The sequence below is a fragment of the Montipora foliosa genome, chromosome 3 (genome assembly GCF_036669935.1).
Source record: "Montipora foliosa isolate CH-2021 chromosome 3, ASM3666993v2, whole genome shotgun sequence".
Classification (NCBI taxonomy): Eukaryota; Metazoa; Cnidaria; class Anthozoa; order Scleractinia; family Acroporidae; genus Montipora; species Montipora foliosa.
The window spans coordinates 47,045,701-47,058,672 of record NC_090871.1 but is presented as its reverse complement, the minus strand read 5'-3'; the positions used below and the strand labels follow the sequence as shown (position 1 = coordinate 47,058,672).

At 41.5% G+C, this 12,972-nt stretch overlaps 1 protein-coding gene across 1 annotated transcript in view; it reads left to right on the top strand.

Moving 5' to 3' along the window:
• Window positions 1-12,180, top strand: part of LOC137997522 (eukaryotic translation initiation factor 4 gamma 1-like) — a 54,206-nt gene extending 42,026 nt beyond the window's left edge. Inside the window, exons 18-28 of the mRNA XM_068843572.1 lie at window positions 468-592; window positions 915-1,096; window positions 1,934-2,108; window positions 3,107-3,295; window positions 5,020-5,192; window positions 6,048-6,246; window positions 7,336-7,434; window positions 7,905-8,048; window positions 8,541-8,625; window positions 10,471-10,617; window positions 11,440-12,180. Coding sequence (XP_068699673.1) covers window positions 468-592; window positions 915-1,096; window positions 1,934-2,108; window positions 3,107-3,295; window positions 5,020-5,192; window positions 6,048-6,246; window positions 7,336-7,434; window positions 7,905-8,048; window positions 8,541-8,625; window positions 10,471-10,617; window positions 11,440-11,618 — 1,697 coding nt within the window. The 3' untranslated portion in view covers window positions 11,619-12,180. The remainder of the gene's footprint in view (window positions 1-467; window positions 593-914; window positions 1,097-1,933; window positions 2,109-3,106; window positions 3,296-5,019; window positions 5,193-6,047; window positions 6,247-7,335; window positions 7,435-7,904; window positions 8,049-8,540; window positions 8,626-10,470; window positions 10,618-11,439) is intronic.
• The last annotated feature ends 792 nt before the right edge of the window (window positions 12,181-12,972 follow it).

Sequence of the window (12,972 nt, the reverse complement as noted above, 5' to 3'; positions counted from 1 at the left end):
GTTAAGCTCGAATATTACGCAACATGATCAATTTACAAAGGAAAATCTCACAAAAACCTTTTCCAGCGAAAAATTTGTTACACCAAACAACATATTTGCTATTAGAGGCAAAAAACCCTTCTTGTTTCATTGCGTGCGTGATGACAGCAAACCCTATCGTGTCAAATTAGCATACGCAACAAAATGAATTTCAGGATCAAACCCTTTCCTGAAGAACCTTTTCCTTGAATAATTGAGCACAAAATAGACAAGCTTTCTTTCAAATAATTCTTGACTGTCACATTTCCAATTATTTTTTTTACCTGAAGACTGTGCGGAGTTGAGCACAAATTAAAAGATAAGAATTGGTGAAATTTCGTATTGTGACCTGTCCACTTTAGTAAGTTTTCCGGGGCGAGATGTTTTACAATATGTACGTACTCATATGTTGTTGCTGTATGGCTCTTAACTGGTTTTGTTCCCACCAGGTAACACAGGCGGACGTGATAGTCCCCGCCCGGGAGCCATTCCCCAAGCGGATGAAAGCTGGACTACTGTAGGCAGAGGTCCTAGGAACGTTAGTGTGGATCCTAAGAAGTTTCAAAACATCAAAGTAAGTACAATTGAGTTGTGTCTATACTACTTTGCTCTTGTTCTTGCAGTGGTTTGCTCTGCTACAGTAAGTGGATGAGTTGCGTCATTTAATTCGTGACTCGCACTCGAATAAAATCGTCAGACTTCAGGTGTCGATTAAGGAAAACGGTTTACTGTACTGCAAAACCAAGACATTGACCCAGCGTCCACGGGGTTTTTCGCAACGCAGATGTGGCGTTAAGCAAGAGTATGAAATATTGCATGTTGTAATTATTGCGGAGAGCAAATTCCGCTTGGTGGCGATGCTCATATAGGTACTAATGAAGTGTTCTCTTTTAAAGCGTCCTGTGGATTCTGAGAACATCTCTCTTGGACCAGGCGGCAGAGGTTATGGAGCATGGGCAAGAGGAAGTAGCGGGGGATCAGGAGCAGTGGGTGCTGGTGCAGGTCCATCGGCAGCTGCTTCGGCAGGTTCCTCTATTGCTGGCGTCTCAGCTGAAACTGATAACAGACCAGCCAACAGGTGAGAGCGTCATCGCATTGCTGCAAGTAAGGAGCTACAGAGGATTGCAAATCTCATTTATGTGTTTTGCAAACCTTGCGTCGTTGATTTCATTGGTGAGTTTTGGCAAGGCGACGTCGGCAAGGACCAGAACGCCACAAAACAATAAGTGTAATAAAGTTAATAAAAACAATGGTTCTTTACGCCCTGCTCTTGCGTCTCATGTTTTGCCAAATTTTTTTGCTGTTTTTGCTGTTCTTTTGGTTGGCTGAGCACCGGGCTGTCACGTGGGAGGTCGTGAGTTCAACTCCGGCCGGACCAACACTCAGGGTCTTTAAATAACTGAGGAGAAAGTTCTGCCTTTGTAATTACATCTGCAAATGGTTAGACTCTCTCGTCTTCTCGGATAAGGACGATAAGCCGGAGGTCCCGTCTCACAACCCTTCAATGTTCATAATCCTGTGGGACGTAAAAGAACCCACACACTTGTCGCAAAGAGCAGGGCATGTAGTTCCCGGTGTTGTGGTCTGTCTTCTGTGATGTATCAAGGTTGGGAGGGCAAATGCTCGGAGAAATTAGCTACACCAAGCTACTCTAAAAATCCTAGGGTAAATAAAGATGTATGATATGATGATATGATATGATATGATATCAACAAGAAATGTCAGTTTCCTCTCTAAACATCTGCACCGTTCATACCATCTTCATTCCTGAAAAGTTGGTACACCCTTCCCAAGCCGAACCCGAAATGCATACAATAACTCAGAGGTCTATTTTCTGGTGACTTTTTTCGCAGCTGTCGTCATCATTTTCGCTAAATGTCCCTATGATCGACTTATCGTGAATTTAATATTGCAGGTATTCGGCCCTAGCTGGTGATAGGAAACTATCGGCCCCAGCAAGAGCGAGCTCCAGTGATTCTCGGCGGCAAGAACCGCGCAGTCCTGTGTCTGGAGGAGGAAGGCGAGGACCTTTGCCACAAGACGAACGAGAGAAGGCTGTCGAAGCTGTTCGGGCGGCAATGCAGCCAAAGGTTGGTAGCTCTGATCAGAACCAAAAAAAAATCGATATCTTCAGTAGTTTTTTTAGTATTTGAGTCGTTTCAACAGGCCACTTACAGTTTTTATGCAGAACATCTGGAAATGAAAGCGAGTTAGATATTAGGGAGCTTTAGCAACCAGGTCCCAGTTGTTCGAAGGGTGGATAGCGCTATGCACCGTATAACTCAATTGGTTCTACTAGTGTTTATCCGCGGGATAGTGATTTATTCAGTGGATAGCGTTGTCCACCTTTTGAACAACCGAGATTAGAAATCTGATGTTGTCATTTGATGGAATGTGTCTGCCTGAGTTCCAAAGCTTTTGTTTTAACATCTGTAGCATGACATTGTCGTTTGCCATAATACGACACTAAATGTCACTATAATAGCTAAGAAATAAAAAGAGCAACTTGGTCAACCATTACACAGAGGAAATGAGGGAACTAGTCTGATGTTAGCTTTTTTTTCCTTACCTGTAATGTACAGATATCGATCGGCTTCTTAAAAAAGACAGACTAGTTAGAATGAGATTTTTTATGCTTCCCTGACAAGCAGGAGCTTGTCGTTTCTCGTTTGCTGTTCACGTGGACGCAATGCTAAATCTCTTTATTGTTTGAGCTATTTTCTTGGGTGTCACAGGCTCACTCAAATTTCACTAGGCGTTAAGTTGACTCAACTCACAGCCATTGAATCAAGAGAGATCCTGAAAAAAAAAAAAAAACATATGCACATTGAGAGTAGGATGCAGACATCTAAAATTTCCTCGTGCAACTAACGGAGACTGCTGATTTTTGCGAATTCTGAATGATTCGCGATTGTTTACTGCGACGTTTATTTCAGTTTCCCGCTCGTTTATTATTTTCCTACTTGGGATGGGTTATGCGTGCGACGCATGTAGTGGACATTAACTGCAAAAGAGCTTAAAGAGATTTCAACTAGTTTATTTTCTTCTCTCTCAGTGTTCGAGTTCGCCACGTTTTTTTTTTTTTCAGCGCGCTAGCCAAGAGCGCGAAAGTGGACGCGAGTCTCCTCGAACAACAGCAGAAGTGGCGCCAGCAACTGATTCCGGTGATGTTGCTGGGTCAGCGGCACCTGCTGCATCACAAGAAGTGACGGAAGAAATGATGAAAAAGAAAACACTTTCAATTATTGACGAATTCCTGAATATCAGAGATAATAAGGTAAGCAAAAGTGGTTTAATCTGTTTGGAAAGCGTTTTTTAGCAACTTACCCTTTTGTTCTGACACAAAGAGCGATTGTTCTGGAACAATAGGCCAAGCACCCCACGTCACAATTATTCAAGATGGCGGCGCCCGGGAAATTAGAAAGAAAAATCAGCGTTTTGAAATTCATTTTTTTCGGATACAAACGCTTTCATTGGAAAAAGATCGAACGATTTTAATTGTAAACATTATGTTCTGTGGTTTAAAGTTATTTTGTTATTTTAGTGGAAATTCCTTTTAAGAAAAACCGGTTGATGTGTCCGGCTGATAAGCTAGTAGTGAAGCAGCTCTCGAAACCATCTTTTGTTTGGTATTGTAAGAAGCTTCTATTGTTTTATGTGTAAGTCGTTGTTTCGATTGTTTAGTCTTTGACTTTTGGCTAGGGTTGCGAGCCAATCACACTATACGTTACGAGAGCTGCTTCGTCTCCTAATAGAGCAGGCCGGCCTGGTTTTTATCAACCGAAATGTTATCTGTGTAAGAGATTTTGTCGTCTTGGAAATCATAAGCCCGGTTTACAGTCAGGACATCGCGCCAGTTAGTAATATACCGCAGTGCGCAGAGTTATCCATATTAGGGGTTACTTTCCAACAAAATTGTTACTACAGTAGTCAGGTGCGCGCAAAGGTTATTAAGGCGAACAAGCCATTATTGGTATTAGGATCTTTACGTAAGGAAGGAATGCCCCAGGAGGAAGTAGATCACCTTTTTAACGCAATAGTTACGCTCTGTCGGTTTATGGTGCCTCAAATTCCGACCTTTCTGTAATACAGAATTTTTTAGAACGGTGTATGAAAAGAAAGTAGACGTCCAAGAATGTAAATATTAGGGACTTGCTAGAGAAGGCGGACAAGACACTTTACAAAAAAAGATCGAACGACCCCGAATGTCCGTTCTTCCAGTTTTTACCTAAGGAAAAGAAAACGAGGTACAATCTTAGAAATACGTCAGTCTCTGTCCCTAGGATCCACACTGACAGATTTAAGAACGTTTTTAGTAACAGAATAATTTTTAATTATAATATGTTAATAGTTTCTAGAGTTTACATTTTTTCTTTCTCATTAATTGTAACTTAAGATATGTATTCTTATCTTAAGAAATAAAGATTATTATTATTATTATTATTATTATTATTATTATTATTATTATTATTATTATTATTATTATTATTATTACACGACAAACATTTTGGGCACGGCACCCCTCCGATTTGGCACTCGTGCCTATATTTTCGGTCCACCCATTGCCCGTTCACACGACAAGTTTTTCTTTATTTGGGGTACCACAATTTTTGGGGGGGGCACCGTTAGAATTTTTGGGCACCCGTGCCCATAACGCAATAAAAACTGAGGGAACCGTACCTAAAATTTTAGGCACGGGAGCCAAATTGTAGGGGTGCCGTGCCCAAAATGTTTGTCGTGTAAACCAGGCTATAATTACCCACTAAGTATTTTCTGCTGAAAGGGCCAACCCAGTCATCTAAATGCCGCTAGAGAAGCGCACGAAACGTTTTCGGTGAGGTTTTGGCCACAAGGCCAATGTTTAACCGAATTTAGACCACACCACCGTTTAACTCATTTTTTTCCTCAGGGCGTTTATATCGTCGAAATAAGTTGTGCACGATTTGGGGGATAAATTTCTAGTAAACTACCTTAACTGTGGATGTTCTGTTTTGCTAACAGGAGGTAGCTGAATGTCTCAAAGAATTACAGTCACCATCACGGCACCACGTGTTTGTTGAAGTGACATTCAATCATACGATGGAGAAAAGAGCATCCGAAAGACAGGCCACTGGAAAGCTCATTCATTTCTTGATGCGTGACGGTGTTCTCACAGCTCAGCATTATCTTAATGGGTATGTACAATGTGTGTTATGGTGGCTTAGGGCAATGCCGATACAAGTGCATGTAGAAGACACTTTAAGTGCATTGCTGAAGTTCAATAAATTTGATTTTGACAAGTCACTGAGGCGTCGTTGGACATATCTGTCGCTCTCAACCCGTTCAATGGAAATTCAGTTGGATTGTTTGGTTTAAGCCTTTGTTAAGGGCTATAGGTATTTCCTGTTTCAGCCACCCACAATAGATTGGCCAAAAGAAAGTCGAGATAAATTTATTTTATCGAGGTCTGATCAACGTGGAAGAATTGGTTACCTTGTCATACCAGTCCATTTCCTGTCCAAAGATACCCCTTAAAAACGAAGATGTTCTATAAAAGCTGTGGTACCTTAACCACGTGCAAATGATTTAACAATCAACCGTGGACGCAACCCAGTCCCATTTTCTCACGCTAGAAATACTTTTAGGGCTTCCGTTCCTGTTTGTTGATCACCATCTTGGAGTGCGTCTTCGTGTTCAGAAAGCGAGGGTGGGGTTATTCTCGTAGTCGTGGACGTTTGCTCCCTAAGATCTAGAACGTTCAATGCCCCTGCTCATCTACAAAAAGCTTTGCGCACTTGCTCTATTGTTTTGAAACGGCCGTGTTAAATATGTTTTTAATGCTTTGTTGTGATTGACGGGTACTGATTTTCTGTCATGGGAAACAGATTTGGTGCGCACGTGTGTGGGTGAAAAGGGATCTTTCAATTACTTTTCCGAGGTCTTGCTCAAACTTTGTTTTACTAAATTTCTCGGAAACGTCTCAGTCTGCTGTAAATGGTCTGCTACATCAATCACACAGTGTGATATCAAAAGATATTTTTCATTTACAGGCTTGAGTCAATATTTGCAGCTGCTGAAGACATAGAAATTGATATTCCACAATTGTGGAAGTACCTGGGAGAGCTCATGGGTCCGACAGCCTTTGATGGAAATCTTGGTCTCGATGAATTATTTAAATGCGTATTTAAATATGTGTCAAAGCACAAAGCTGCCAGACTGTTTGCTTGCATTCTGCAGTCAAGCGAAAAGGTAATTGGGACTGTTTCAGTTACACCAGTGTTATTTATTGTTGACAAGTGTGGTGACACTTCTCCCACAGTCCAAATGCCCGATTTGCAGCTAATTTTAAGCAGCAAATTGAAACCCAAGAGAAACTCAAATTTTGACCAGTTGCTTTCACTATCTCCCAAACATGGGTCTGGATGAAGCGTGATACTGTATCTGGAACTGTCATAGGCGCGTTTCGTTGTTCTTCCATATTCATGCAAAGCTCCCAGAGGGAGGTTTCGCTTAGGAAGCTGGGAGATCGGCTATTCACATCATATTGCCTCCCTGTGGGTAACAGCCGTTCTCTGAAACGTTAAATAGCTTTTTATGCATTTTCACGTGCCGGTGCCAGTGATTCTCTTTATTCCTGGCCATCCAAGTTTGCGAATTTCCAAGAATTCCGTCTGCATTGACAATGCGATTCTAACGCATTTTTTTTTGTCATTTTATCCTAATTTTTTTTGTAGTGTGAGGACTCCTCAGATGTTTGTAATGTGCACAAACCTAATTTCCGGAAATATCCAAGCCGTTCTTTGAGCGATATAGCAGGGTTACGAAAATGCGCGCAATCGCGTTTTCTTTTTTCTTATATAGAATAAATAGGTAGATAGGTAGGTAGGTAGGTAACTTTGCAACCGAAGAATTGAATTACGTCATATTTACAGAATAAAAGATCAAATAAATGTAATATTTACATAAAAAGAAAACATCTGCAATCACTACATAACATGATAACTAATAACTAACATTAAATGATCTTGAAGTAATTAGTTACTAAGAAAGCATAATTCTTAAAAAGGATTTAAAAATTTACATCATGAAAACCAAACGTATTTAAAAACGCTGTGCGTACCTGAATCCCTCAACACGGGACGGAGAAATTCTTTTACTCAGATATTCTTAAAGTTCCAATTTCAAATATTTCGGACGTCATTTGAAATCAGAATCCTAATACATGTAAAAGCAGTATAGCTCGTGCGCTGGTTGCTGATTTTACCGTGGAAAGGGTTATCACAGTCAAATAAAAACGTAAGGTGTATTTTTGACAATTTTTCCCTTATCGTGATTTAGAGTCCGCAAGATGTCCGTGCATTTTTGGACACATCCAAAGTAACTGTATATACTTTCTTTGACGATGCGGACGAAGCCAGAGAATTTGCCAAGGACAAGGTATGTACCTACTTACGTCAACTACAGTTTACTTGGTCCTTGGTGTTTTTACCTAAAATGAGCTGTTGTTTTGCTTTAGAGTTGCGTTTACATCCTATAGGGTTTTCAATAGAACCGGCTGGTGGCGAAACTCGCCGGTTATTTCACTTGACTTATGCCGCGTAGTTTGAGTTCGAAGTTACCCCAACTTTTTGGAATAACATGAGAAACATGCGCTGCAAAACACGAACATCGGATCGGCAAAGCTTTGTGCATCTGAGGTCTGCAAATCTCTTTGAACCCCTTTAGAAGTGCTCGCCTACTCCTTAAATTTCTCTACCCACTCACCTTGTTGTCGAACATTCTGATATTGTAAATCTTAACTTGTATCGTGAGAAAGAGGTGGGAGACTTTTCAACCCGTCTCTGAGTATTGTAATACAAAACAAAACCAATGGTAAATGGATGAATTTTGTTTTGTTTTCTTAAAAGAATATCGAATATGCCTTGGGACCGTCACCTCCATCACAGATTACTGGTTCAACCAGTGCACATTCAGCCGATGTAGAAGAAGAACTTAGGACTGTCATATTGAAGAGAAAAGCGAGGAACGAAGAAGTGATGGACTGGATTGATGTAAGCAGACTTTTTTCGCCGCAGAAAGTAAAAGTAATAAAGGTTTCACATAGTTCAGATCACTTTTGGAAAAATGTTGGTTAAATCCTCGATTTCTTTAATTGTTACTGAAAGGAAATTTGCTTAAGGAGTCTCGAACCAGTTTCAACGCTTCGAAGTGACCCGATTTCCAAATGCCGATTTATACCTTTGGAGAGGAAACTCTCCACTCCTCAGTAGGAAAAGGAGTAGCTCATGTTTATGAGCCCCCTTGACTAACGATTAAATGTGCAGATTTTTTTTCAACTACAAGCAATGACAGACCTGAGCAAAATGAGCTGAAGTTGTAATTTTGAGTTGCAAGTAGAGAAATATTTTCGTCCTTGAGTTCTTAGCCTTTCAGTTGCCGGAAACTCGCGGCATTCTTGTTGGCGTTAACTTTTAAGAATTGACAATCTAAAGACAAAAACTGTTATAGCTAACCACTCGGACTTCTTTATTTGCTTTGTTCAGAAAAATGTTTTCCCCTCGAGCACGAAAGAATCTCCCTTCATTCGAGCCTTGGTCACCGTTGTTTGTGAAGGAGCGTTGTATGAAGGTAATTGTCCGATCTATTGTGTGGGCTTTGCCTACGTCTTTAAAGTATTTTGTTAGCCAGAGATGCGCACCTTGCTTTTCTCCCCAAGGTCAACATCGCCTGTTTATAGGAAATCAATTAATGTGACAAAGGGTCCGTAAACTCTTCCCCTCAGTCAAGTGAAGATCAACAGTTGGCTTGACCTTAACCTCTTCTCTTCCTGTAAAAATAGAAAAGTTTCGATGACACGCTCTTGCTCGTTGTGGTTCTGTAGTATTTTCTCTTACATGTGAATGAATGCATAAACTGTACCTTGGTGGTAAATCATTCGAACTTGTTAGTAACCGGAAGGCCAAAGGTCCAAGGCGTGGTAGAAGCACTGGAATGCTTCTTTATATCATTTGAATGTATCTGGAACGTATTTAACTTTACCGCGCACCGGTGGCTCAGTTGGTTGAGCATCGGGCTCCCATGCGGGAGGTCGTGAGTTCGACTCCGGCCGGACCAACACTCACGGTCTTAAAATAACTGAGGAGAAAGCGCTACCTTTGTAATTACATCCGCAAATGGTCAAGACTTTCAAGTCTTCTCGGATAAGGACGATAAACCGTAGGCCCCGTCTCACAACCCTTAAATGTTCACAACCCAGTGGGACGTAAAAGAACCCACACACAATTCGTACAGAGTAGAGCATGGAGCTCCCGGTGTTGTGGTTAGGCCTCATTTCATTCATTCATGTGCTGGGTCGCTAATGGACTGATAGTGGCTACTAGTGGGGCCTATATATGCTGATGTCCGATCCCACCCATAGATCCCTTGCTTATAAAGCGCATTTGAATATGTCATTAGAAAATGCGCTATATAAATTCATTACCATTACCATAACGTGCAGGATCAGAGTTTTGTCGCCTCACTTACTACTTTTCGAATTTGACACCGTGCCGTATTGACATGTTCCCAAGTCTAGTTTCATTGTCCCCTCTCCCAATACCTTGCACCTTTAGCTAAGTGGTAACTGATAAATTCTTATCTAAACAACTTGTTCAGTAAAAAAGAAGTCAGGTTGTCTTGTGCTGAGGATTATTTTCACAATCTCTTTCATAGCTAGAGCGTGTTACAAAACGTTGATTTGGTCACGGAGCGTTTTAGCAGTAGAAGGTCAAGAAAACCAGCAAATTACCAACCATGTACCTAGTTTGCAGAGCTGTTCAGCCCGCCGCACACTTGAGGAAAGAGCTGGGCAAACTCCCTCGCGAGGCGGTTTTCTCAGCCGTTTCCTCACGTGTGCGGGGAAATTGTGGTGAGAAATTCGCCTCACGAGGCCGTGAGGATAAAATCAAACATGTTTGATATTTTTGGCCTCGCGAGACAAATTCCTCAATGTGTGCGGCCATCGTGAGAATCGAGCTGAGCTTGGTTTAATCAAGCATCCAATAAAAATACATGGCATACTCACGTGACTCCAGCGGTTCAGGATGGTGTCGGAGGAAGAAATTCCGACGTCACTGAAGTCACGTGAGAATGCCATGTATTTTTATTGGATGCTTCATTGACCAAGCTCAACTCGATTCTCACGATGGCCGCACACAATGAGGAATTTGCCTCGCGAGGCGAAAAATATCAAACATGTTTGATTTTTTCCTCACGGCCTCGCGAGGCCAATTTCTTACCAAAAGTTCCCCGCACACGGTGAGAAAACGGCTGAGCAAACCGCCTCGCGAGGCAGTTTGCTCAGCTCTTTCCTCGCCGTGTGCGGCGGGCTTTAGGAGAGATGAGATGCTTTGCTTTGTAAAAAACTGAAATGACTATAGTTATACCTTGAGCACAACAAATTCTTTCTCTGTTTTGTCTCTTACTTTTTTCCAGATGATGAAGGCTCTTGGAAATGCAACGTTGGTGAACTTAAGGAAAGGAAAAATCTGCTTCAAAAATATATTGATGCCAACACCAGTCTAGAGGTTCAAGCTCTTTACGCGGTTCAAGCGCTCTTTGTTAAGAAAGGTCATCCTCCAGGTACGTTGTTACTCGATTTTCCGCTTTTCAGCCTTATTTTCTTCTTTGTAAAAAGTGGTTTGTTTCGTGGAAAAGATACGAAAGCGGGGTTAACACTCGTCATCTGCTCTGTAACAATAGAGGAAGAAGCCCATTTGGACAAATTTCAGGTCAAGTAGTATGGCCGGACAATTATCACAACCTAGTTTAAGCCCCGTTTACACAAGCAATTGTTGTGACAATTTTAACTTGCTCGTGTAGGCCAGGAAATTTGGCCAATTTTTATGTGACAACTGTATATGCTGAAAAGAAAAAAAAAGAAAACTACCGGCCGACAGCGGACCGTAATGTAGAATACGGCCCGCAAAATTGACCAATCACAGCACGCGTACTAAGTGAGAGATACAATAAAATGTGGTAAATTCCTGCTTGTCAGTGAGTGTCATTAGAAAACGACCCGGCAACCTGGCCTTGTTTCTGCTTTATTTCTGCTGTTCAAAGGCATTGCTGACCCTTTTCACCGGGAATTGTGAACAATTATTTGTTGTGCTATCTACGCGATCAAATATATTTGCCAAAGAAAATTGTCACAAAAATTTAAATTGCTCGTGTAAACGGGGTTTAATTTCCTGGCTTCCACGAAACTCGTATAACTCGGTCATAAAACACCCGAACTAGTAATCGGATTTTTTCCGCGTTCGTCTGAGTCTAAAAGTGATGTCGTCATTTCATCTCAGTAACAAGAGATCTTGGTTTCTAACTGCGTGCTGTACGTTGCTTCCAAACGTACAGACACACCGGAGAAACTTAACCCGATTTTGTTTTTTCTCTCGACTCTACCAGGGTTTGTGAAGTCTTACTTCGATAGCTTGTATGACGAAGATATCATCTCGGAAGAATCATTTCACACTTGGGAAAGCAGTTTAGACGAAGAACCCGGCAAAGGTGTAACAGTCATGGCCGCTTCTGAGTTCTTCCGTTGGCTTAAGAGTGCCGTTGAAGAGAATGGCGAAGGAAGTTAACAATCTTGATAAACTAATAGCGAATGGGATTCCATTTGTGAAGGAAATTTAGGAAAAAATATGAATCGGGAATGAATTTTCTCTGGTCAAGTCTGGATTAACTTACAAGGTCTGATATCCAGATAGCGGAGTGCTCCTCTGGGAGGAGGTATTTATGAAGATTCGTGTAAGGCTCATGAAACTTCCAAAACTAGTGCAAGGCCCGCCGAGCATCTCGTGGCAATCGCTGACTTCGAACGAGTCGCTTTCGGTTGGCTTAGAAGTTGTTTTCGGGATGTAATTTTTGCCAAAGCAAATAAGCAAGTGCCTCGGATTTTGTATGTCGAGTCTTTCGCTGGTACTCAAAATGTAATCAGTTTGGCAGATGACAAAACTCCGAGCCCGAAGCCAACCCTGGCTTTACCGAAGAATTGAAATGTTGGCCACGAAGGCTGGCACACACGCACAGTTGTAGACTGTAAATACCACAGAACAAGACTGTAATAATTATTATGGAAAGAAGAGAAAGAATCCTTATTTTGTGCCTCAGAAAAGAAAATTAATAAATAAATTAATTAATTAATGTTTGAATGGATATTTCAGCTATGCAAGGGAAGTGTTGGAGTTTTCTTTCCGGTGTTGTCAACATGATCAGTGGTGGTCTGTCGTATTTCTCTAGCATTTAGTAGATAATTGCGGGCAACGAAGGAGTACGAGTTCTAATCCGGTCAGTAACATTTTCTCAGTCACCAAACTTCGTCAGACACCACGCAATTCTTAACATCCTCTTATTTCATTGGACTAATATAGGGTCTAGCTCTTTTGTGTTCGATTTCTGAACCACCCAACCAACCAACCAACCACGAAAGCCGTTGGAACAGCTGCACATTGCCCCAAATTCGAGATTCCCGGGGTCCCTCTTCTCTGCCTCCTTTGTCGTTGAGAAGATAGACCCTGGTTCAGGCTTGTGACGTGGCACTCCTTGACAAACATTTTCCTTCTAGGGTAGGCTTTTCGTTGTATTTTAATTTTGCAACTAAGCGAAAGTGTACAAGGCATCTTTTGAATAAATAAGCTTTACCTTACAATGCAAGTTTAAAAAAAGTCAAAAGAGCTGATGATGTATTCCTATAGGAGGTGAATCCCCACAAAAGCGGTCAAGCTTTTGTGACCGATAAGGCCTCTGATGTCTGTGGTTGCTGAAATGTGTCAATGTTCGAAAATGTTGAAAAATGCGTCCCGCACGTGCCGCGCGATCACTTTGGTTCTTTGAACCAATAATATTACTGCTTTTTGGCGTTGCCGTTGCCGTAGCCGTCGTCGTTTCTTGAACTTCCTATAGTCTTCTATAACGTGATCAAGTTCTGCATCAGTT